The 22,591-nt window shown below is 35.3% G+C and overlaps 1 protein-coding gene and 1 long non-coding RNA gene across 2 annotated transcripts in view; one reads left to right on the top strand and one right to left on the bottom strand.

Annotated features, from left to right (window-relative positions):
* LOC150109832 (uncharacterized) overlaps positions 1 to 22,591 on the bottom strand; it is a 384,154-nt gene that overhangs the window by 9,348 nt on the left and 352,215 nt on the right. Inside the window, exon 3 of the mRNA XM_090415053.1 lies at positions 9,429 to 9,571. Coding sequence (XP_090271179.1) covers positions 9,429 to 9,571 — 143 coding nt within the window. The remainder of the gene's footprint in view (positions 1 to 9,428; positions 9,572 to 22,591) is intronic.
* LOC150109831 (uncharacterized) overlaps positions 15,463 to 22,591 on the top strand; it is a 422,727-nt gene continuing 415,598 nt past the window's right edge. Inside the window, exon 1 of the long non-coding RNA XR_016550588.1 lies at positions 15,463 to 15,549. This is a non-coding gene — a long non-coding RNA (uncharacterized LOC150109831). The remainder of the gene's footprint in view (positions 15,550 to 22,591) is intronic.

Below are 22,591 nucleotides of genomic sequence, written 5' to 3'. Positions count from 1 at the left end.
ACTTCAGAAGAAAGGAACTGAAGAAATAACCAAAATAATAAATTTAATTTATAACAAAGGAGAATTACCAAAAGATTTTAGAACAATAAGCCTAATTTCCCATACATCAAAAATACTTATGAGAATCTTAACACGAAGAATTGCATCTAAGGTGGAAGAATTTCTTGGAGAAGATCAGTTTGGTTTCAGGAAGGGTAAAGGAACAAGAGATGCGATTGGACTGTTAAGAATAGTAAGTGAAAGAAGTATCTGTTACATAGATTTTGGAAAAGGTTTGACTTGTAAAATGGGATAAGATGGTGGAAGTAATGGAAAAGATTGGTATAGATTGGAAAGACAGAAGCTTATTATTTCACTATATATGGGACAAACTGCCATGGCGAGAGATATATATGGTACAACAGAACCAGGTATCATTGGACAATGAGTAAGACAAGGCTGTTCTCTGTCACCAATTTTGTTTAACATATATTCTGAAGCAATGTTAAAAGAAGCACTGGAGAATTCAGAAGAAGGAATAAACATTGGAGGTAGACAGATATTTGCAATAAGATATGCAGATGACAAGGCATTACTATCAAATACTGAAACAGGACTACAGCACCTGTTGAACAGATTACTGGAATCCTGTATCAATTATGGAATGAAAATTAACATCAGAAAAACAAAGGTAATGAAAATAGCAAGGAAAGAGGCAAATATGGATATCAGAATAAACAGGGAAGAACTGAAACAAGTAAATATCTAGGAAGTGTTATTAGCAGTGATGTAAGACGTAAAAGTGACATAAAAGCAAGAATAGTGATAGGAAGAGATGCCTTTAATAGAAAATGGAATTTATTCAGAAGTAAAATGGATAGAAACCTAAAGAAAAGACTAATAAAATGATATGTGTGGAGTGTTGCCCTCTATGCAGCTGAAACTTGGACATTGAAGAAAGAAGAAATTAAGATTTTGGAAACTTTGAGATGTGGATTTGGAGAAAGATGGAAAAAATCAAATGGACAGATAAAATAACTAATGAAGAGGTCTTAAAAAGAGTAGATGAACAAAGAAGTCTTTTAAGGAGAATAAAAAGGAGAAAGGGAAACTGGATCGGACATATTCTGAGAGGGAATGGAATCATCAGAGATGCAATTGAATGAAAAATAAATGGGAAAAGACCCAGAGGAAGAGTAAGGAAAAATGCTAGATGACATCCTGAATGGAGACAGGTACACAACTTTGAAAGAGAAAAATCAGAACAGAAGAGAGTGGAAGAAACGTTTTTGCTACTAAGAGAAGAACCTGCTCAATTGCAGAATACTCAAGAAGGAGAAGAAGAGAAGCGTTTGCAGTCTACAAATTCTCGATCTGTCTTCATAATCAGTACTCCATAATTCTGATATCATTTTTAACACTCTCCTTTGCACTCTCTCTCCAATATATCAGAATCAAAACAGAAACTACGAGACCAGACTTGCGCACAATAGTCCAAGTCAGGTCTTATCAAGTCCTTGTAAAGAGGTAAAATGACATCCTTATCTTTACATGTGAATATTCGTTTCAGCATTGCATTTGCAATCTGTGATAAATGGCCCCTGAACTTTAACTTCCTATCTACTAACATTCCAAGATCCCTAGCCTCAGTTTCTTCTAACATAATCCCACCAATATAATATGACATTGGATAGCTAATAACGCCGAAGTGAATGACTTTACATTTACTGACATTGAACTGACATCCATTTTCCTGTGCCCACAATTCCAGCCTATTCAAATCATTCTGCAAGTACTTACCCAGTCTATCATGCTATATTCTCTCAAAAGCCCTAGCAAAATCCAAAAGTATCATGGTGTATCAATTAACCTTGACTAGTTCAATGGTAACATTGTTATAGAATGTGAGCAAGTTGCTAAAACATGACCTTCCCTTGGTAAACCCATGTTGGTGATTGCAAAGTAGAGATTCACTGTCAACCCATTTCTGATTGCAAGCCCTAACCAATTTTTTCAAAATCTTCACCACCACCACTCCTGAGATACTAACTGGTCGATAGTTTGATACATCAGTCTTTGCAACACTCTTGTGCAATGGAATTACCATACATTCTCTCCATTCCTGAGGAATCTTCCCTGTTCTGAGACTCATATTAAACAGCCTAGTCAAAGGAATAGCCAGTTCAGCTGAATACTCCTTTAGCACACATGTGATATCCCATTAGTCCTTATTGCTTAATTCTTATTCAGTTTGTGCAACAGCTCTAATACCTCGTCCTCATGCACCCGAGTTTCTTCATCCATTGAAGAGGTAACAGTGAGCTCAATGTTACTTACACCAGGTTGATAGCTTTTAACAAAATGTATACTCATTAGTTGAAGCTCTTCTGCATCTGTAACCTTCATGCTATCTGCATTTAGAAGAATTATTTTTTCATATTCATTCTTTCTTTTACTTGCAGCATACCAATAGAATTCTTGTGGGTTGTCTTTAGAGCCAGTTTCTTTTCATATTCAGACTACAACAGTTGTGATTATTCTAGCCCGCTGCTTATAACGTTCTTAATGCACATCATCCTTATGCACACGGTATTCCTTCCACATAATCTTTTTCTTATGAATCTCTTGCTTAACAAGATTACATTTGACTCTTATCCTATTTATTCTTTGAATTCTTGGGACGCATTCTCATATTGCATCATTTAAGTATTTTTTAAATGCTTTCCCATGCACTGTCAATATTCTTCCCATTCATCAACCCATACCATTCTGGTGAACTCTGCATACTCCTCAATTGGTCATAATTTCCTGCTTTGTAGTTCAGCATGTAATCCCTTCTGAATTGAATATTGTTAAACTGAAATCATTTCCCAAGTGAGTACTGCAATGTCACCAACTGGACACAGAATAGTTATGTCTTCAACTGAAACACCTTCTAACAATATAATCAAATCTAACGCTCTTTGACCTTGAGTTCCTTCTATCACCTGATGCTTGAGGAAGTTGTCCTGCAACAGCTCAATAAATGCATTTTCATTCTTCTCATGAGATTCTACTGCTACACAATCAATATTTGGATAATTAAAGTCTTCCATTGTGATTACTCTTTTCGCACTCATCTTGGCTATTTGGCGATGCATTCTTCGTCACTAGCAACCGATCCACCAGGTCTGTAACAACACCCCACTATGTAATTTATCTTTTTAGATTCCATCTCACACCAGATGGCTTCAAACTCACTGTCACATGAAATACTCTTAGTAGTAGAGTCTGACCACAGAAGCGAGAGCTCGCGTTGACAGACTGCCAAGAAGAGTCAATTCATGTTAAAGGGGAGAAAGAAATAAGGCGATGTACGAATTGGTCACCAACACGCAAAATCACGTGCTTTATTACGTAAAATTTCCCAACTGTCATACAAGCAAAATAGTTACCACTTTAAAACCACAATGATCATAAAAGAAAAGTTAATTTTCCACCCTGTAATAATAAACACTCATCCCACAATATGGATTGATTACCCTATTATCGGAATGGATTCTCCTTCTTTTGACATGCGCAGAAGTGTCAAAAGATCTCGTACCTATGGGTGTACTATACTACTACTGCAATCATAAGTCTCAACTCTAACTGGATTCAAGTTGTCCGATATCATTAGCAGCATGCCCACTCCTATCTATCTTTCGTAAAAATTGTGTACCCTTTACACTCAATACCAGTTAATATGTCTGATTCTGATAGCCAGGTCTCACTAATGCCTACGATCTGAGGTCCCAACATATTGACCAAGGCAACAAACTCTACCTTTTGTTTCTGATATGCAGGTGTTAGCAGTGTGCCACAAGGTCTTGTGCTTATACCATTGATGTTTGATTTGTACATAAATAATACGGTGAATAATTTAAAGGGAAATATTCAGTTGTTTGCTTATGATGCAAAATTGGCAACATGATAATAAAGAGGTTATGATTCCATATTATAATGCCTCCTATGGATTATTGGGCACAGATTTGGTGACTGGAATTTCATGGTGATGAAGATATGTTAGAATGGATCCAGAGAAGATTCACAATGGTGGTCGGTAGGCTTTGGAATGTGGGCTATGAAGTTAGATTGAAAGAATGTAAATTGCAGAGCCTCATGAATAGGAGGAGGCTATGATTGAGATATATAAGTTAATCAAGGGTTATCAGGTTGACATGGAAGAAATTTTTCATAAAATGGGGGAGAGAAGTAGAACAAGTTGAAAGGGCATCTGCAATCCTTCTGCGTCTAGCACACTTCTGCAATCCTTCCGCATCTAGCAAGGCTTCACTACCAAAACCTAATGAGGGATAGGAGTAGCCATACGGCATCAGTGTCATCATATATGAATAAATAACTAAATAAAGTGTCAATTTATACATCTTGTATAACATCGACGGAACCTGATGAACCTAGAGAATTGGTAGTGTTAATATATAAGGAGTTGAAGTTCAGAGAACATATTGCAAAAGTGTTCATGATGTGCAAATGTAGGATAGTTCTAGAAATTATGTTTAGGGCATCCCTTGATGAGTCTAGGGACCCCTTGGAGTTGCCTGTAATAATAATAATAATAACTCATGAAATTACTTCACTACTGAAGAACACATTAATCACTTAAGAGATATGCCCAAATGTACGTGGGTTTACACCAGCCAAGTGGTCTGTGAATGGAATGCATTACCAGAATCTGTTGTTAATGCAGGGAGTGTGAAGGATTTTAAGATTCAGTATGACAAATATGTTATTAGTTGAAAGAACCTCTCACAATGAGTCTGTCAACTCCATGGAGGGTGTAATAAAAAATAACTACAGCACACAGCAATATCTACCATCTACTACCAACAGTCCTCATAATTCCTTGTAATTCTGTCCTCAATGCTGATTTGCCTGTATGCAGGATGAGAAACCTAAATTTCCATGAGAAAAACTTGCTACCTTTGTATTAAGATCAGCTAATTCACTTTTAACTGAAAAGGCCCAAATTAAGGTTTCTCTCATCAAAACATAACACAATAGATTTCTGTCTTTTTCAATAAAAGGGTACAATGTCCAATTGTTCTTCCAATTGTGCTATGGAGACACTTATTTAACTCAATCAAGGAATCCTGAAGACTTATACAGGACTTATTGAGGAGTATATCATCATCAACAACAGCCGAGTTGAATATTTCCACTTTTGGTAATTAGGCCTTATGCCATTTTACTTTCTAACATGATCCATATAGATAATGAAGAACAGTAAAGAAAATGTGCATCATTCTCTCACTTTGATTTTACATCAAACCATCTTCCTGCAGTTCCATCAATATTAGTCATTAGTATTGATGGAGATGCAGAAAGCAATACATATAGACAATGGGTTGCTCGATATAATGGCAAGCTGTTTACTCCATACTTGTAGTGTTTAGAAAAGACTTTTGCTTCCACAGAAAAAGTTTTTCATTCTGAAAAGCTTTTCACATAGAAGTGTCATTTTCATATCTACAAAATTCAAATACAAATCTGCCTTATATTAAGTTAAAGGGAGATGGTAAATCCCGTTTTATTTAATAGCCGGGTACGAAACTTGGATCGAAATCCATCGAATCCATAGAGTTTCATGCCAAAAAAACTATCGGCGAGCCCAAGTGTAAGTGATCACTTGGGTAGTACAACACCAGGGCAACTCCAAGCAAAGGTGGAGCAAGCTCCATCACTAACCTTAATATTCTCTCATAATGTAAAATACAGCTCCTAAGAGATGTATATACTGTTTTACATTATGAGAAGAGGTCACTACCCAGACCGGTTTCACCCTTTTTTGAGGTCTCATGAGTGAGTAGGTAGACCTGGAATATCAAGGTTTTAAGTGAACCGAACTTACATATACCTCTACTATAGAATTGCTGAACTGGTGTACTTCTATATTGTTATTACTGCTATAATAAGCCAAAAGGCTATTTTACCGGCAACATAAGTTAAGTTAAAGTTAACTTAACTTATGTCGCCAGTAAAATAGCCTTTTGGCTTATTATAGTAGTAACTGCCTTATATTCTCATGACTTCTTGACTATTTGTCTTCAACTGAAAGTTTATTCTGACAACCTCTATATGAACCAAATTTGTTCTTCTGCAAATTTCTGTAAATTTCAACCCAGTGTCAAGCTTTGTTATATATTTTCTTTTCAATATGAAATTCATTTTTATCTTACTCAAATGGTAATCACTTCCTATTTCAAATTCTCTTGTAACTACTCTACCTGAACCAGTGTAAGGATACCATCACCAACAATGAAATTGTCATTAAGACTATTTATTTCTTGTGTCCTCTCTCCATGTGAATATTTGCACATCTTTATGCTGGAAGATAATATTAGTAATGAACTAATCCATGGCCCCAAATCCAGCAGGCACTTACATTTATTATTAGCTTTGAACTTTCCTCAAAATTTTTCTAAAACATTTTGGTATATCTGGTATTCATTTCCTACTCTGCTGTTAGGATCTCCAATAAGAACTGACTTTTGTGTCAGATGTCTTCTCTAATGACTCAAAAAAACTCATCCACATCTTTTGGAACCTTCTGTATGACTACAGGAGGCACAAATGTTTCATCCAATTTCCCATTTTGATATTTGTCCACATCACACCGCTTGATGTTGCTGCAATGCAGGATTGTATCTTCATGTTTAGTATTGAATACTTTATATTTGCAATGCATATTCATAGTAGCAGCTTCCTTTATGTGAAGCCCACCCCCAAAAAAGTTGAAACCAGCTGAACACTAGTGCTGTGAGTAAGTAAGATTTTTATAGTTCAAAAACCATGCTCTAGGGCAGTGGTTTTCAACCTTTTGCTTCACATACCCCCCCCACCCCAAAATGTGTATGTAACTGGAGTGCCCCTTGTATAGATAGATAGAACCATTGTTATAGTATAACAATGGGAATAAAATAAAACACACCCACATTACATTTTGTATTCATAAATTACATATATCGATAAACACAAAAAGTGGCATAAACAATTTAACAAATCTTATAAAATTATAAACATTTTACTGGGTAATCAGCGAACTGGTTGCGCTTGTTTATGCTTGCACAGTTCATCAATGGTTGGGATTATCTTGCTAAGGTAGAATCGTATGTCATCATCAACATCCAACACATTCCTATATTTATTTTTTTAAAGCAGTTAAAGATGAAAAACCAATTTCACATAAACAAGTTGTTGTGAAAGTTAACAAATATTTGACTGCAATTTTTGACAAAGTCAGATATTCCTTCTCTATTCAATCCAAAAACTAATCAATGGCTTTTTGGAATGAATGCTTTTTAAACTACTCTCACAAGATATCTCAATCAACTCTTCCTTACTGAACAATGGAAACTTACATTTTTCCAAATTAAATGTGAAAGGATCTTGAATCCATTCTTGCGTTTCATCAAGGGGTGGAAAATACTGCCTTTTAAGAATGCTTAAGTGACAAATGTTTGTTGTCTGATATCTTCAAAGTCTGCAATCGTTTGCTCATTTTCTTTAAGAAATGAATCTAGTCACTGAAATTGGTCACAGCTGTTCTTTATAATTCCATTTTCCCAGATATATATATATATTTTTTTTTTACCATGACCTCTGTTTTCTTCTCAACATAGAACACATCAACATTGTCTCCCCTCAATGCTAAGTTCCAAACATTAATTTTTTCAAAAATATCAGCTAAATATGCTTACTGTAGAAGCCATTCTAAATTCTAAGTCTTGTAGTCTCAAAGAAAGTCAAAACTTGTGAAAATGAAAAAAAAAGGCATATTTCATTGTGGAGTTCAAATAAACAACAAAGAACATTTCCTCGTGACAATCAACATACTTCTGTGTGAAGCAGCAATCGCTTATGCAGGCTACCTATTTCTTTACAGGTAATTGAAAAAAGTTGAGACTTCAATGGTTGGATTTTGATGAAATTAACCATTTGTACACTTTCATCTAGAACTCTTTTTAAATCATCAGGGAGAAATTTAGCTATCACCACTTCACGGTGAAGACAACAATAAGTGAACTTGTTTTATATGACCTGCTAGTCCTGTGATATAGCCACTCATTGCTTTTCCTCCATCAGTACATACAGAAATACAATTTTTCCAATCAAGGTTGTTTTCAGCAAACATTGAATCAATTATATTAAAAATATCCTCACCCATAGCAGAAGTTTTGAGAGGCTTACAAAATAAAATATCTTCAAATACTGCATCCTAGAATTTTCCACACACAAAAATAAGTAATTGAGCAAGCCCAGCTATGTCTGTCAACTCATCCACTTGTATGGCAAAACACAGGCGACAATGAATAGCTTGAATGAGTTAGCCTAATATTACAGGCCATATCTTTAATTCTCGTGGAAACTGTGTTGTTTGACAAAGGAATGGTTATGACAAGGTTTTGCCTCTTTTTGACCAAAACATACAAGAAGCTATTTCTTCTGCTGCTGAAAGAAGGAATAATGCCTATTGTGTGAGCCTTTCCAGCTTTGGCAATTTGAAGGCTTACTTTGTAAGACACTTTTAAGTGCAGTTTCATATTCTTCTACACCAGTAAAATGCTTGATTGTGGTTTTTCTACTACTCAAGTCTTCCAAAAGACATTCAAAATAGCTTAAGGATTTATTTTTTAAATGCTCATGTTTTGTTTCAAAGTGTTGCCATAAAAGAGATGGTTTCATGGAATTGGACAAGAATTCAGAGCAAGCAATGCATTGTGGATTTGGTTCTACTAAATTTCCTGTCTATGTAAAGCCAAATCGTAAATATGATTCATGATATTTACATTTTTTATGAGTTTTTTTATCACTTGATTGTTTACCATTTAATGTTCTTCACACAGTAAACTGAAGACTAAAAATAACTTTAATGACAGCAAGTGAAATAAATCACAAATACATGGAGCAGTAAGAAGGCACATTCACTCACTTAAGAGTGAATGTGCCTTCTTACTGCTCTGTGTTTTGACTGAGTGATCAGCTGTTCGGGTAGGTTCGGCTCTCTAGTAGGGAAGGGGTGGGAGGATTGACAAACATGTATACACATAAGTTACAGTGGCAAGCTCCATCACTCAGTTCTCAGAAATTAATCGGTATCAGTGTTGCTAACTTAGTGAATTTAGTACCAGATCTAGCCACTTCTGTGCTCTCATGACGTATCACCAAAAATTTTACAACATACCCCCAAGGGATATGTGTACATGTTGAGAACCCCTACTCTAGAGAACAAACATGGAACTTTGTCAAGCTTTAGACCTCCAATCTTCATAGACTACACAAGAGACAAATTTAACAGATCTAGTGCAATCTTTATACAGAGTAGTAATTTCTGTCACTTCAATTTTCATGTGAAAAAAAACATAAAATAAAATAATATAAACAATATCAAATTTGCTAATAGTACTCACATTATAGCAAGAAGAAGGCAGACAAAAGCGGTGATATGTGTAATTTCCAGCTGGCACGATACCAGACTCAGTCTTATTAAAAATATCTTGGGTACGTGGATGAACATGTGTCACTTGCTGTACTTTAATCTTAAACTCTGCACCTAAGAAGAACAAATAACAAAACTATAAAACGAATGTTTATAACCCAGTAATAGTTTTATAAACAAAAAACAGATATATGCCCAAATATAATGACAACTAATATGAAACAAATATTGCATATCTTCCTTGGCAATTTAGGTCTAATGGTCTGTTATGGTCAATTATTCTGGCATTTTATGAACCTAATTTGATAACAGAGATGTGCAATACTATCTTCATAGACTACACAAGAGAGATAAATTGAATTTCTTTAACATGAATCCCACCCATGAATGGTTACAAACTGATTGTACATTAGTACTTGGGGGGGGGGGGGCTAAGAGTTAGATAATCCTGCATCCCTGCTCTAGAGATTAAACAGCTGTTTCAAGCTACTTCAGACTTCCACAAAACAGGGTGGCAGTCTTACACCAGGTGAGACTACCAACTATGCCTTATGGAAGTCTCACATCGGGCAATAAAGTTCATCTAGCACCTTAAAAGACATTCAAAAACATCCATGCCTGCTAAAATATGTGAAAAACCAAGGCATACTGAAGCACTAACCACTTGTAATTTTAATCTTGAGTTGTATGATGGAGGTGGGGGGGGGGGATTAAGAATGTAGCAGCCCCAAAATAAGAAATGAATTTATGTGGAATTACAAGTCAAGAAATTATGACAATCAGCTTGGGATACCATGAATGTAAGTTTTGAAGGAAGATGTCAGTAGTGCATGGAGTTGGTTACAAATATTTGCCAACAGTATTGGGAAAACTACATCACTAGAATGAAAGGAATGAATGACTGGGGAACATTATATGAAATCAGTATATGTAATCAGTATATTAACTGTACATGAAATCAGCTTGCAGGAAAGGTATAAGGAGAAATGAAGCCCATTTCATGAAGTGCAGTTCAAACTAGTATGTTAAAAAGGGAAAAATGGGAATAAGAGAAAATAGAGCAAAACTTCAGATACCTCTTTCATTATGAATTACCTGACTACTTTCTTTACTCAGCAAGGGATAATTATGGAAGAATGACCTTGTTGGGTAGAGAAGATAGTCATGGGTGACTGAAATAATAGTAGAAAGCATGATTAGGATTAAGGCAGGACAAGATACATGAGATTTCAATATTTTAAGGGAATGTAATAAATATACTAGCATTAGGGATGTTCAATAAAAATCTTCCAAATAAGTCCCTAAAGACGTGGAGGGAAAAAAGTAAGATAGTACATCAGCAGGTAGGGTTAAAATGAAAAAAAATGAGAGCATAAAATTTTAGAAGTATGAATGATAAAAGTGTAAGCTAACCTTAGAATAGTGAGGTCAGTATGCTTACATCGAGTCTTTCACAAAATAAAGCATGAACTAGAGCACTTAAAGAAGTGTCTGGCATGAGGCACTTCTTTAAGTGCTCTAGTTCATGCCAGTTCACAGAAAAAGTAAGAAGCATGTTATTTAATAAAAAAAAAGGCAGCGAAAGGAAACAACACTGTATGGAGATTCAAAGATAGGGATGTGCTTGAGACAAAACTGTGCTTTCCTGATACAAAGAATAAAGATATTAGCTATTAGCTATGTTTCATATTTCAAAAAAGAGGAAAATAAAACAGTTAATAATTTTAGCTGAAATGAAGTATTTATCATCATCATCATGCATATCAAGGATTTAGGCCTAGATGGCCTGTTCCGGCCTTAGAAGTCATCGTTGAATCGTTTAAGAGGACGTCCTGGTTTTCAGTTCACTTCTATCATACCTTAGCAAATGATTTAGAAACTCTCTCTCTCTCTCTCATTCATTTATTTTCTTCTTTCAGCAATACCTTCATATCTTCCTTCATTTTGTAATTTTCACCTTTAAAATACTTCATGTTTTCTATTACTGGTTCTTGGTTTAATTCTTTCAAGAACCAGTAATAGAAAAAATGAAGTATTTTAAAGGTAAAAATTACAAAATGAAGGAAGATATGAAGGTATTGATGAAAGAAGAAAATAAATGAAGAGAGAGAGAGAGAGTGAGTTTCTAAATCATTTGTTAAGGTATAATAGAAGTGAACTGATGAGAGGAAAATAAAGTGATCATTAAGCAGCTCCACTATATTATCAGCATTTTTTGTACTATTAGCTATTAACTATTGCATATTTGTACAGGTCATCACTAATATTGGCCACATTTTCCATTTAATAGGGTCATTTGTCCACAATTTTCTGCCTACAGTTCACATAATGAAAGAATTCCTTAGGACTTTTTTTGAACTGTTGTGCTAATCTCTCCTTGTATGAGGAGAGATTCCTGGCACAAGTCTTATATTCTTCATGCAATTGCTCTTCACCTCTCTTTTCCATAACCTCTTTTTCATCTGCAATTCTTGTTTGATTTCATCAGACATCCACTTTAAACCAAATCTCAATCGTGTTATCTTTTTACACTTAAGGAATACAAATAAGACTGATGTTTTGTCCCTCACTGGTGAGAGTTATAATCAGCTCCTCTGATGCAAGGATCAAATTCAAAACACTTGATCCTTGCATTACTTTCATAATACATTGCCTGAGACATTTGTTCATTTCAGACATTACGGACTTTAGAACTGTGTTATAAGTAACTATTCTAATTTCCCAACGTTTCGACCTTCATATTAAAGTCTTAATACAAACTTAATATGAAGGTCTAAACATCAGGAAATTAAAATAGTTATTTATAACACAGTTGTAAAGTCCATAATTTCTAAAATTGAATGCTGATCACCGTGCAACACTAAAAGAAATGAGACATTTGTTCCTCAAAAATTTCAGAAATTCCATTTTTTTATTATTAACTTCTTCTGCCCAATTTTTATTGCTATATCTAAAATCTCCTATGATGATCATTCTCTTTGCACTCACCAACTGATCTACCTAAATATTTCCTGCTCGTCACCCTCTGTGTTTCCTCGCTGATAACAACATCATAGGAGATTTTGTCCTGCCTGCCTCCACTCATACCGTACACTTTCAAAACTGTTAGCTAATTTCTTCCACATTCTCCATTCTAAGAGGACTTAACTCGTGACTTATAAGTAACACTCCATTTGCCATTCTTATTCTGCAGAAATATATATGCTGTATCTTTTTATTCTTTGTCAGGACATTATCCACTGTCAACCATATTTCACTAATTCCAATAATCTTGGGACAAGCTGAGGCTATCAATACTACAATCAATTCCTTTATTCCCAACATTACTATAAAGAAAGATTAAAGCACTGTCAGCATTAGTGTACCTATTATTATTTCCTCCAGATTTGATTTGACTCGGCAATATATCAAGCATTCTACCATCCCCCAAGTGCTGATGCTATCTATCCTGACAACTCTAGTTCCCCTGCCCTGACATTTTCTCCAGATGCCTATGCCTTTCCATGTTTAAATGCAGTCCATCTCTTGCATACAGCTCTCTTCTATCCTCATATGCACTCCATACACCAGCATATTCTAGACCTCTCAATGCATTCTAGATATAATGCCATTCATTATTGTTGCTCTCCTCGTTAAAACATTCACTATCTTTCCTCTCACACTTTTCTACTACACTGTTCCTAACAGTGACCTTAAATCAGTGTCACCACCTAATTCACACTTCCTCTCAGCTCATTTATACCAACCATCACATGCTTTCTCTCATTTCTCTTTAATGTGAGCCAACTCATTTATCATACCTTCTACTTCCCCTCTCAATACCTGTATCTCCCTCTCCAAGTATCCTGTTCTTACTCGAAATTCAATGACACACTCTACACCGTCAGTGAGATCTTCTACATATCTAGTCACATTGCCTATATCAAGTCACTTGCCACCCTATTCATACTATTCACACTATTCATAACTCTCTCCTGGCAAACACTTGGCACCATTATCACTACTGAACCTGAGATACCGATGACCAGCTTACCCACCGGTCATCGGTTAATTCATACTGTATGAAATGAACTGACTGTTCATTTCATACAGGAAGTATACATGCTGCAGGCAACAATCTTGTATTATACTTTGCAAAATGTAATATTTAAATGCTGGTGGGCTGGGTGACAATGAATCAGTAAGCAGATATACATCAGCTGCAATAAACTAATGGAAGGAAAAAATTCTACAATACACAAAACAATATTATAATTATTATTATTTAACACCTCCAGGGAGTCTAAAGACTCATCGAGAAAAGGTACATACTCTACAACTCTCCTTCTCCACCAACTGGAACCATCTTCCTCATCTACACCAACACCATCTACCACTGACTACCACTAGTATTTTTACAGACAATCACAAACATCCATGCCCACAGTGAGATTCAAACCCACAGCCTTTTGGCTGGAAAGCGGATATGCTAACCACTTGGCCAACCAGCTCACCCAAATCCTCTACTGCCTACATTTCATGCTGCACTTCCCTTCCCCCCACTTTTTATATCTTACCTGCCACATTTACTGGGAAAGTACTTTGAACTCAAAACTTCTAAATGTAAGCACACCACACTTGATCACAATTAACTCAGACTAAAATTGATGCTAAAGTTATAATAAATCTGTAATAATTAATATAAAATCTTATCTTATTTTTTTTCAGATTACACATTGCAAAATACTAAACTCTTTGCTCTCTGAGGATCAATCAAATGGATGAACATAAAGCTGGTGGTGATTAAAGGATAGCTGATGAACATGCATCACATTAGTGCAGAGTGTAAATGAATTAAATAGAAGAAAGGTGACCAGTGATGTGTGACAGGCTCTGTATATGGTTTGTTGTTGTTCATTTGTACATTGATGGTATTTGGAATAATCCACTTGAAATAACCAACTGCTTGCTGATGATTCTACACAGAGTGGTAGTTTGAACAAAGGATAATTGCAGTAAATTCAATGTATTATCAAAGTTGGGCATTTTGGGATGCAGGCTGTGATAACAACTGAAGATGGACTGCAAGAAATTGATGATGATGGACAGAGTTGAAGTGCAGAAGATATATTGCAAAATGGGCAAAACAGTGATAAGCAGGAATAAGGAAATCATTATCCTTTATGAGACTTTATCCAGACTGTATCTGGATTACTGATGATTCTTGTTGTGCATGGATTTAATTGTCTGTGTTTCTAGGAAAGGATTCAGAGTCAAGTGACCAAAATGACAACTAGTTTGTGGAGCACTCCATGTGAGGATGGAATGAAGATCTATAGGTTCCAAAGCTCTGCTGACAGACAGAAAAGGAGGATATGATACAGGGTGGTCCAAAATGCACCTACCAAATTTAATGTCGTATTATTCCAGAATGAGGAAGCATACCAATCTCATCCAAAGTGTATTAAGGTCTACATTTTATGCCATTTATATTACATGTTCAATAAGTAAAGTTTTTTTTTCTAATTATACCAGCTAATGTTTTGCAGAGAAAATTGGATTTAAACTTGGTAGGTACATTTTGGGCCACCCTGTAGAAACATATGTTATAATCTGCAATACTTATAGGTCTTTTTCTGAAAAAAAGGTGGTAAGTCTTATGCCTACAAGTACACGCAGTTTATATATTCTGTGTGTACTTGTAGGCATAAGACTTACCACCTTTCCTATATAAACTGCGTATTCTCTATTATTCAGTGTTTCTCAAACTTCAGATATATGCATACCCCTTCTTAAATTTTCATTATTATCAAGTACCCCTTATCAAAATAATAAATAAATAAATAAAGTGTATTTCATTGTAAATGTCTATTTTATTTGAATTTATATGTTCATGTAAACAAAAAAATATTATTTATTTTTAATAGAACAAAATTTGGAATAGGTTCCTCTTCATTTCCCATCCATGAAAATCACATTTCAAGTAATTCATATCATACTTACAAAGATTTTTCATCTTCTTTCTAGACGGTTCTCTAGAGATGCCAGACGACATACCCTTATCAATTTCATTTCATCCAGATACAATATCAACATTTTCTGGTTGCTTACAGGTACTTGTATTTGCTATATTGCTCTCTTTTGTATGTTTTATAAATCCAGTTTTTAACCAATAATCCATACTTAAGAAGTTGAAAGCTAAAAAAAACTACCGTATTTACTCGAACATAACTAGCACTTTTTTCCCAAAATTAAAGCTAAAAAATCATGGTGAGAGATATATGTGGGGATTTTCAGAAAAAAACTGAAAATGGCACGACTTACCAAAAAACTCCTATTCGCAATCACTACTTTTGGCATCGAGAACAGTTTCCTTGCATCGTCAAAGTCATCTACCCAAATAGCTTCATCTTCTTTTCCATTATTGCACTGATAATTTACAAGACTTGAGATACATAATGAACAATCCTTCATAAATGACTAATGAGAAGTAAAAGCAGAGCACAAAACAGACAGCAATGGTAGGCCAGTAGAGATAGAGCAGCTATGAAGAAGTGCATATGTTTGGTGCAGTATTAATAAACGATCACGCGAACCAAAGACAAAGGCAAGCCAACAGTTCAGTTGAAATGCTAATTCTCTTCAGCCGAATTCCATAATATCTGAACATTCAAGCAAAACCATATGTCGCACTGGCAACATATGGTTTTGCTTGAGTCTATAAGCAGTTTCTGTTGAAGGGGAGATGTGATTCATTAGTTAGTGCCGTTTTTATCTAAATTGTCTTTAATTGCACTATTTGTTGAGAAATATATTACACAGACTGCAAATGTCTCTGTACCATATTCAATGATAGAATAAAACTACTTGTTTTTCTTGCATCATAAGTATAGTGACACTGTTGGGGAGGGTGTGATGTTTACCGCAGGGAGCAAATTACTATCGCCAGGACATGAACGTCTTGGCAATAGTAACTTGCAATTTGAGTAGGAGAATTAATACATAACATATAATTTATTGAGAAATATATATGTTTAAAATAATTATTTTTTTCTTAATAATGATGATTCCATGCATTAATGATCCATAGCTCAAAATAGTCACATACCCCCCTGAAGACCTTTCACGTATCCCCAGGGGCACGAGTAGCGTACACTTTGAGAAACACTTATCTAGGTAAAGGATGAAAATCCTATGTTTCAAGGAAGGAAAACCCTGCTACTTCCATTTTGTTAAAACCAGTTGGACTACTACAAAAGTTCTATAGGCTGCTAAAAGGGTTTAAAGAATCGATGCTAAAAAAATCTTCCATTGCATGACTGAACAGGAGAGAACAAGGGTCACCTTTATAAGCTGGTAATGAATGATAATAGTAAATGAATGCTCTGTCAGTGAGCAAGTTTAAGAAATTGTGTCAGTAATGGACAGTGTGGGCCTTCCATGATGAGCCTTTCAACTTTATTGTTATACCAGTACTGTAAAAATAATAAATGTAACAAGGGTAATCAATGAGGGAAATGCATGTACTGGTGCTCCCTGACTTACAACATTTCTCTTATGACCACCCAAAGCTATTACTAAAATTTCCTTAAGAATTCAAATTGTGTGCACATGAAGTGCTCATTATCATAATGCCCATTACTGAGACAACATTGATGGGAAGATAACTCATGCATCTTAAGAGCTATTATATGTATTAACTTCCTGGATAGACTTTCTCAGCAATCATAATTACAGCAAATAACTCAATGCCAGGTCAATGTTATTTGCATCTGTATTGATTTTTATTTCATTCTGACATTAAACAAAACAAAAAAACAACAAAAGAAAAGAGAAAATAATCTCCATAGAAAAGCAATGGATTTAAGATGTAATAAAAGGAAAAGTAAAGTCATTGATTTCAAACAAAAAGATGGCCACTCCAAAATATCAAGTCAGTCACATAATGATTTCTTTAGCATGCAAGTTTGAATTTGTCAAAATTTCTGGTTAACATAACAAAGGGTAGGGAGTGTATTATAACTTTCTTCTTTTTTTTTTTTGTTTCTTCATTTTGAAGTAAATCACTTTTTAATCTATTTTTTTTATGCCTTTTATTTTTTTGCCTGTTTGTGAACATCTAATATTCTTCTGTGATGTACATATTTAACAAGTGTGTGACAATCAAAGAGTCCAAAGACTCATCAAGGCAAGGAATTCCTCTACTGTATACAGTAGAGGAATTCATTGTCACCATTACTTATTTAATCCGCCAACTACACACAAACCATCTATTGCTCACCACAAGTATATTTTTCTGTAAATTGCATGTGTTCTTCTTTTGGGATGGAAAAAAAGAAGCTATGATACACTGGAAATTTTCTTGGAAAAAACTTATTTTGCTTAATAAAGAAATTATTTTGCAACTGAGAATATGTTCTACTCTCATTTCATATTTTCAATTTAGGATCAGGTGTTCAGAACAAATCCTGTTTGTATGTTAAAAAATACCTATACTTTGATTTCTCTAAATTTTGAAAAGCATGGAGCATTTTCATGGCAGCATACTGCATGAAAAGTTATTATTATTATAATTATTATTGTACAGGTATCTCCATGGAATATGAAGACCATCATGGGAGACCCAAACATACACAGAGTATCTATCACATCTTTCCTTGAATCCGTTAACAGACTAAGCACTCACAAATGTCTCTGGCAATCCATTTCATTCATTCAACACTATTCAAGTAAAAATCTGGATCTCACACCACTACTAACCACACTCTTACTTAACTTCCAGGGATGAGCCCTTGGTTCTGCCCCCTTGTAACTAAGTGATGAAACACTTCCCCTGCATTAATTCTATAAAATCCTTCACGGAACTTAATGCTTCTTTCATATTCCCCTCTTTTTCTTCTAACAACCAACTTCTGCAATCCACACACCCTCAACCTATCTTCATAGGGAACATTCCACAGACCATTCACCATCTTAGTCATTCACCTCTGAATCTTCTCCATCGCTTCCTCATCCAAAAAATCCAGGAGACCAGACCTGAACACACTAATTCAGATGTGGATGTATCAATATCTTATAAAGAGAAACAACTTCCTTGTCTCCAAGTTTCCAAGCTTGCTCAATACCACGAAGAAGCTTGGCAACTTTAACAATATACCCTCTAAACTTCAACTTTATATCTACTACCACTCCCAAATCCCTAGTTTCATCTATTTCCTGGGGTACAAATCCATTAATGTGGTACACAGTTTGTAATCTGTTTATCCAAAAAAGTGCATAACTTTTTTACATTTCTCCACATTAAACTGACACTCATTATCTTTTTCCCATACTGGCAGCCTATTTAAATCACCTGTAAGCTCTTCAGATTGCCTTATTAATTATTACTCTACCCAATTTTGAATCATCAGCAAACAACCAAATGTTTCCCTTCCTAAATGATATAGGAAGTAACCAAATGGTTACTTCCTATATCATTTAGGTTCAGAACAAACGAAACTGCCTTAGAGCAGAACCTTGAAGCATACCACTAGTCACCTGCATTCTCCTGGATTCTGCTCCTCCATATCTATCCACTCTTTCATATAACCAGTGTCATACAATACATCCCCATTTGTTCTAATTTGTGTACCAGTATTCCATGTGGTATTCTATCAAATGCCTTTGCAAAATCCAGCAGAATCATCATGTAGCTATTCCCTTTGTCCAACTCAGTTGTCACTCTATAGTAGAAAGTTAGTAAATTACTATGGCATGACCAACACTAAGTTATGCTACCCATCGCAGAGTGTCATATTCTCTGAATTCTCTTTTTGATCAGCTTTTCCACCACTATTGAGATACTGATTGGTCCATAATTGGCTGCTGCAGTCTTAAAGCTGCCCTCACACAAAAGAATTATTTTGCCCTCTTTTCCCTCTCATGGAACTCTACAGAGATGACCCTTAAAGAGCCTAGTCAGAAACATTGCCAGTTTCCGTACACCTTCTGGTAAAATGCAAGCTAATAGCCCATATAATCTCACAACTGTATTTAAATTGATTCCAATTCATCCACCTCTGTTTCCAGACCAGTCCCTGTCAGCAGTAACCTCACTTGGATGATAAACCCTTATAAAATGGTCACTTAGTAACTGTCATCTCACTGTCATCGGCACGCTTTATGGCTATCCTTCCATAGTCATTCTTCCTCTTACTTGACATGTAATAAAAGAACTCTTTGGGATTTCCTTTGGCCTGCTCAACTAATTTCTGTTCAATCTAATTTTGACTTCCTTAACATATTAATCACATTTCTGCCTGACACCATTGTACTGTTCATGAGCTTGCTGGTCACCATTTTCCTTATATATATCCTCTCCACAACAATTTCTTTGTTTGCAGCTGTTGCTTAATGATACTATACATCCACCTAATTATGTAAATACCTGATTAATCCTCCTAACTTTGGATATATAATCTGATACTGCTTCTTCAAGATGCCCCTTAACTATCTTCCATATATATTAAGGAAGATAGTTAACTATCTCCCATGACAAGTTTAAGTGAACTTAAACTCGTCACAATTGCCTGCCTTGTAGTTTCACATATACCAATTCTTGGATGATAGAATATTCCTCATGTTTTACAACTTCCCAAGTCAAGATTGCATGGTCACATTCCCCAATCAGAAGCAACGTAAGCACCTTGGTTATAGATAACTTTTTTGATCCTATAACCAGATCCAATACTCTTGTACCACAATTCCCCTCCATCACATGCTATGGTAAGTTTGTCATATTGTAAGAAGCTCATCGTTATGTTAGAACTATTTCTGAATGATAAGTGCCTAGTGTGGTGCATGATCCTGCTGAATTGATGATCTGTGATGTTTGGCAACAATTTCAAGTAGCCTGTGGATTCGGATGTCGCTGCATTGGATATCAGAAAACTTGACTTCTTAATAGAAGTACCTTCTATATGATGCAGAGTATTTTCTACATCAACCAATAATCCAGGGTATTTCAATAACAAGGTGTGGCGATACCTTTTCACTATTTTTATATGGGAAATATATGACTTCTGCATTACTTCAACATTGGTCTTCTGGGTTTGAGCCCCCAATAATGAGACCTCAATAATGGTTGAAACTGGCCTGGGCAGTGGCCATTCCCATAAAGGATAGCATTAGCATTATACTAGGGGTGGCCAACCTTTTACATTCCATGTACCAATTTTTTCATGTACGAGTTCAAATCCTCCATACAACTCTTGTATCATTAAAAACTCCCGGTAAAAATATGTTGATAAAAATATGACATGATATATTGATTTAATAAAAAAAATGAGATTTAACTTAGACCTAAGCACTAGCTTCAGTTTTCCTTCTATTTCAGCCTGATGATCTTAATAGATACTATAAAACATGTCTTTTATTATGCACAACAGTTTTCCTGATGGATTCGCTATAAATAAGAAATTTTCCCACTGTTCACTGAATTCATGCATGCTATCATCTTCTGTTTTTCCTTTGCTCATTTTCTTTTGCACTGCGATAGGTAACAGAATGTAACTTAACTTTCAAAAAAGCAAAACTGCAAATGTTTACAAAGGATGAACAAAGCACAACTCTGTAGCACATTAGTATCAATTGTAAACTGACTGACAAAAACCGAGACCACTTTTGCTAACGCTTGGTACCTCAGGACCAAACAAGTAAAATTTGCTAAGTTTTAGCTTTTTTTTCTACAAATCGGTTGTTGATTAACACTTTTTGCATAAATAAGGCTGCATCTTTATTATCACTGGGGTCGAATGTGCCACTACTAATCATCTAATGCACCACTGGACATCCCTGCATTATACACACACATCCTTTTGTGTGCATATGGTAAAGATATATGACTTCACATCACTTGCCTTAGTATCGCATAATGCAAAGCACATATCCTTATGGGTATGTATATAATGCTATGCATTATGGGAAGGGTCACTACTCAGACCAGTTTCAATCTTTATTAAGGTGTCATCGGCAGGAGCCAGACTCAAAGACAATACCAAGGTTGAAGTAATGCAGAAGTCATATTTTTACATATGAGTTGCCAAAAGGTGTCACCTTATTATTAAAATACTTTGGATTAGAGATGGTCATTGAAAGTCTTTCCACTTGGATATACTATAAATTAAAGATACTAAGAAATTATATACTTGGTTTAATCCTTTACCCTTTATCCAAGGTGTAAGCAAACAAGTTTGCATCTGAACTATTTTCAGGACTGAAGAAACTCGTGGTAAAGGTGGTATAAGTTCTCATCACTTGCCTTAGTATCCCATAATGCAAAGCACATATCCTTATGGATATGTATAATGCTATGCATTATGGGTTGGGTCACTACCAAGACTCTGGGTCTGGTTCCCACTGATGAGACCTCAATAAAGGTCAAAAAAAAAAAAAAAGGTCACTACCCAATCTGGGTAGTGACCCTTCCCATAATGCATGGCATTATACATACCACAAGGATATGTGCTTTGCATTATGGGATACTATGGCAAGTGATGAGAACTTTTACCACCTTTACCATGAGTTTCTTCAGTCCTGAAAATAGTTCAGACGCAAACTTGTTTGCCTACACTTGGGTAAAGGATTAAAATATATAATTTCTTGGTATCTTTAATTTATAATATAACCAGGTGGAAACACATTCAACAACCTATGTGAAATATCTTTATAATATTTCACATGTGAATTTGTTTGCATACACTTGGAGGTCGCTTGGTGTCGCACGGATTAGATCATCGGCTTGTCTAGAGCTCCTGAAAATATCAGTATTATTTTGTGTTAACATTAGATATTTTACTAGAATTTTAAGTAGTATTGTTTGCTTTTTGTTTCTTGGTGTGTCTGTGCAATTTTTGCATGTTTTCTGTTATTTTAATTATTATTTTTAAGAAAAGATAGCGTACACATGGCACCGATAAAGAAAAAAATGGCAGCCAGGTCGCCATGCTTGTTTAAGAGTTTTGATGTAAAAGAATTTATGCAATGTGCTGTCTGTGAGATGTATGCCTTGCGAAGAGCGGTAGGAGTCTGGTTAGAAAGTGATAGTGGAGTTAATATGTGTAGAAAGTGTAAAGAGAATGAGGACTTCAAGCGTGTTTCGTGTATCGAGACTGATAT

Source organism: Typopeltis vanoorti, chromosome 1 (genome assembly GCF_054136105.1).
Source record: "Typopeltis vanoorti isolate ZY-2024b chromosome 1, IOZ_Tvanoo_1.0, whole genome shotgun sequence".
Lineage (NCBI taxonomy): Eukaryota > Metazoa > Arthropoda > Arachnida > Uropygi > Thelyphonidae > Typopeltis > Typopeltis vanoorti.
The sequence above is the reverse complement of the archived record's forward strand: the minus strand, read 5'-3'. Positions and strand labels throughout refer to the sequence as shown.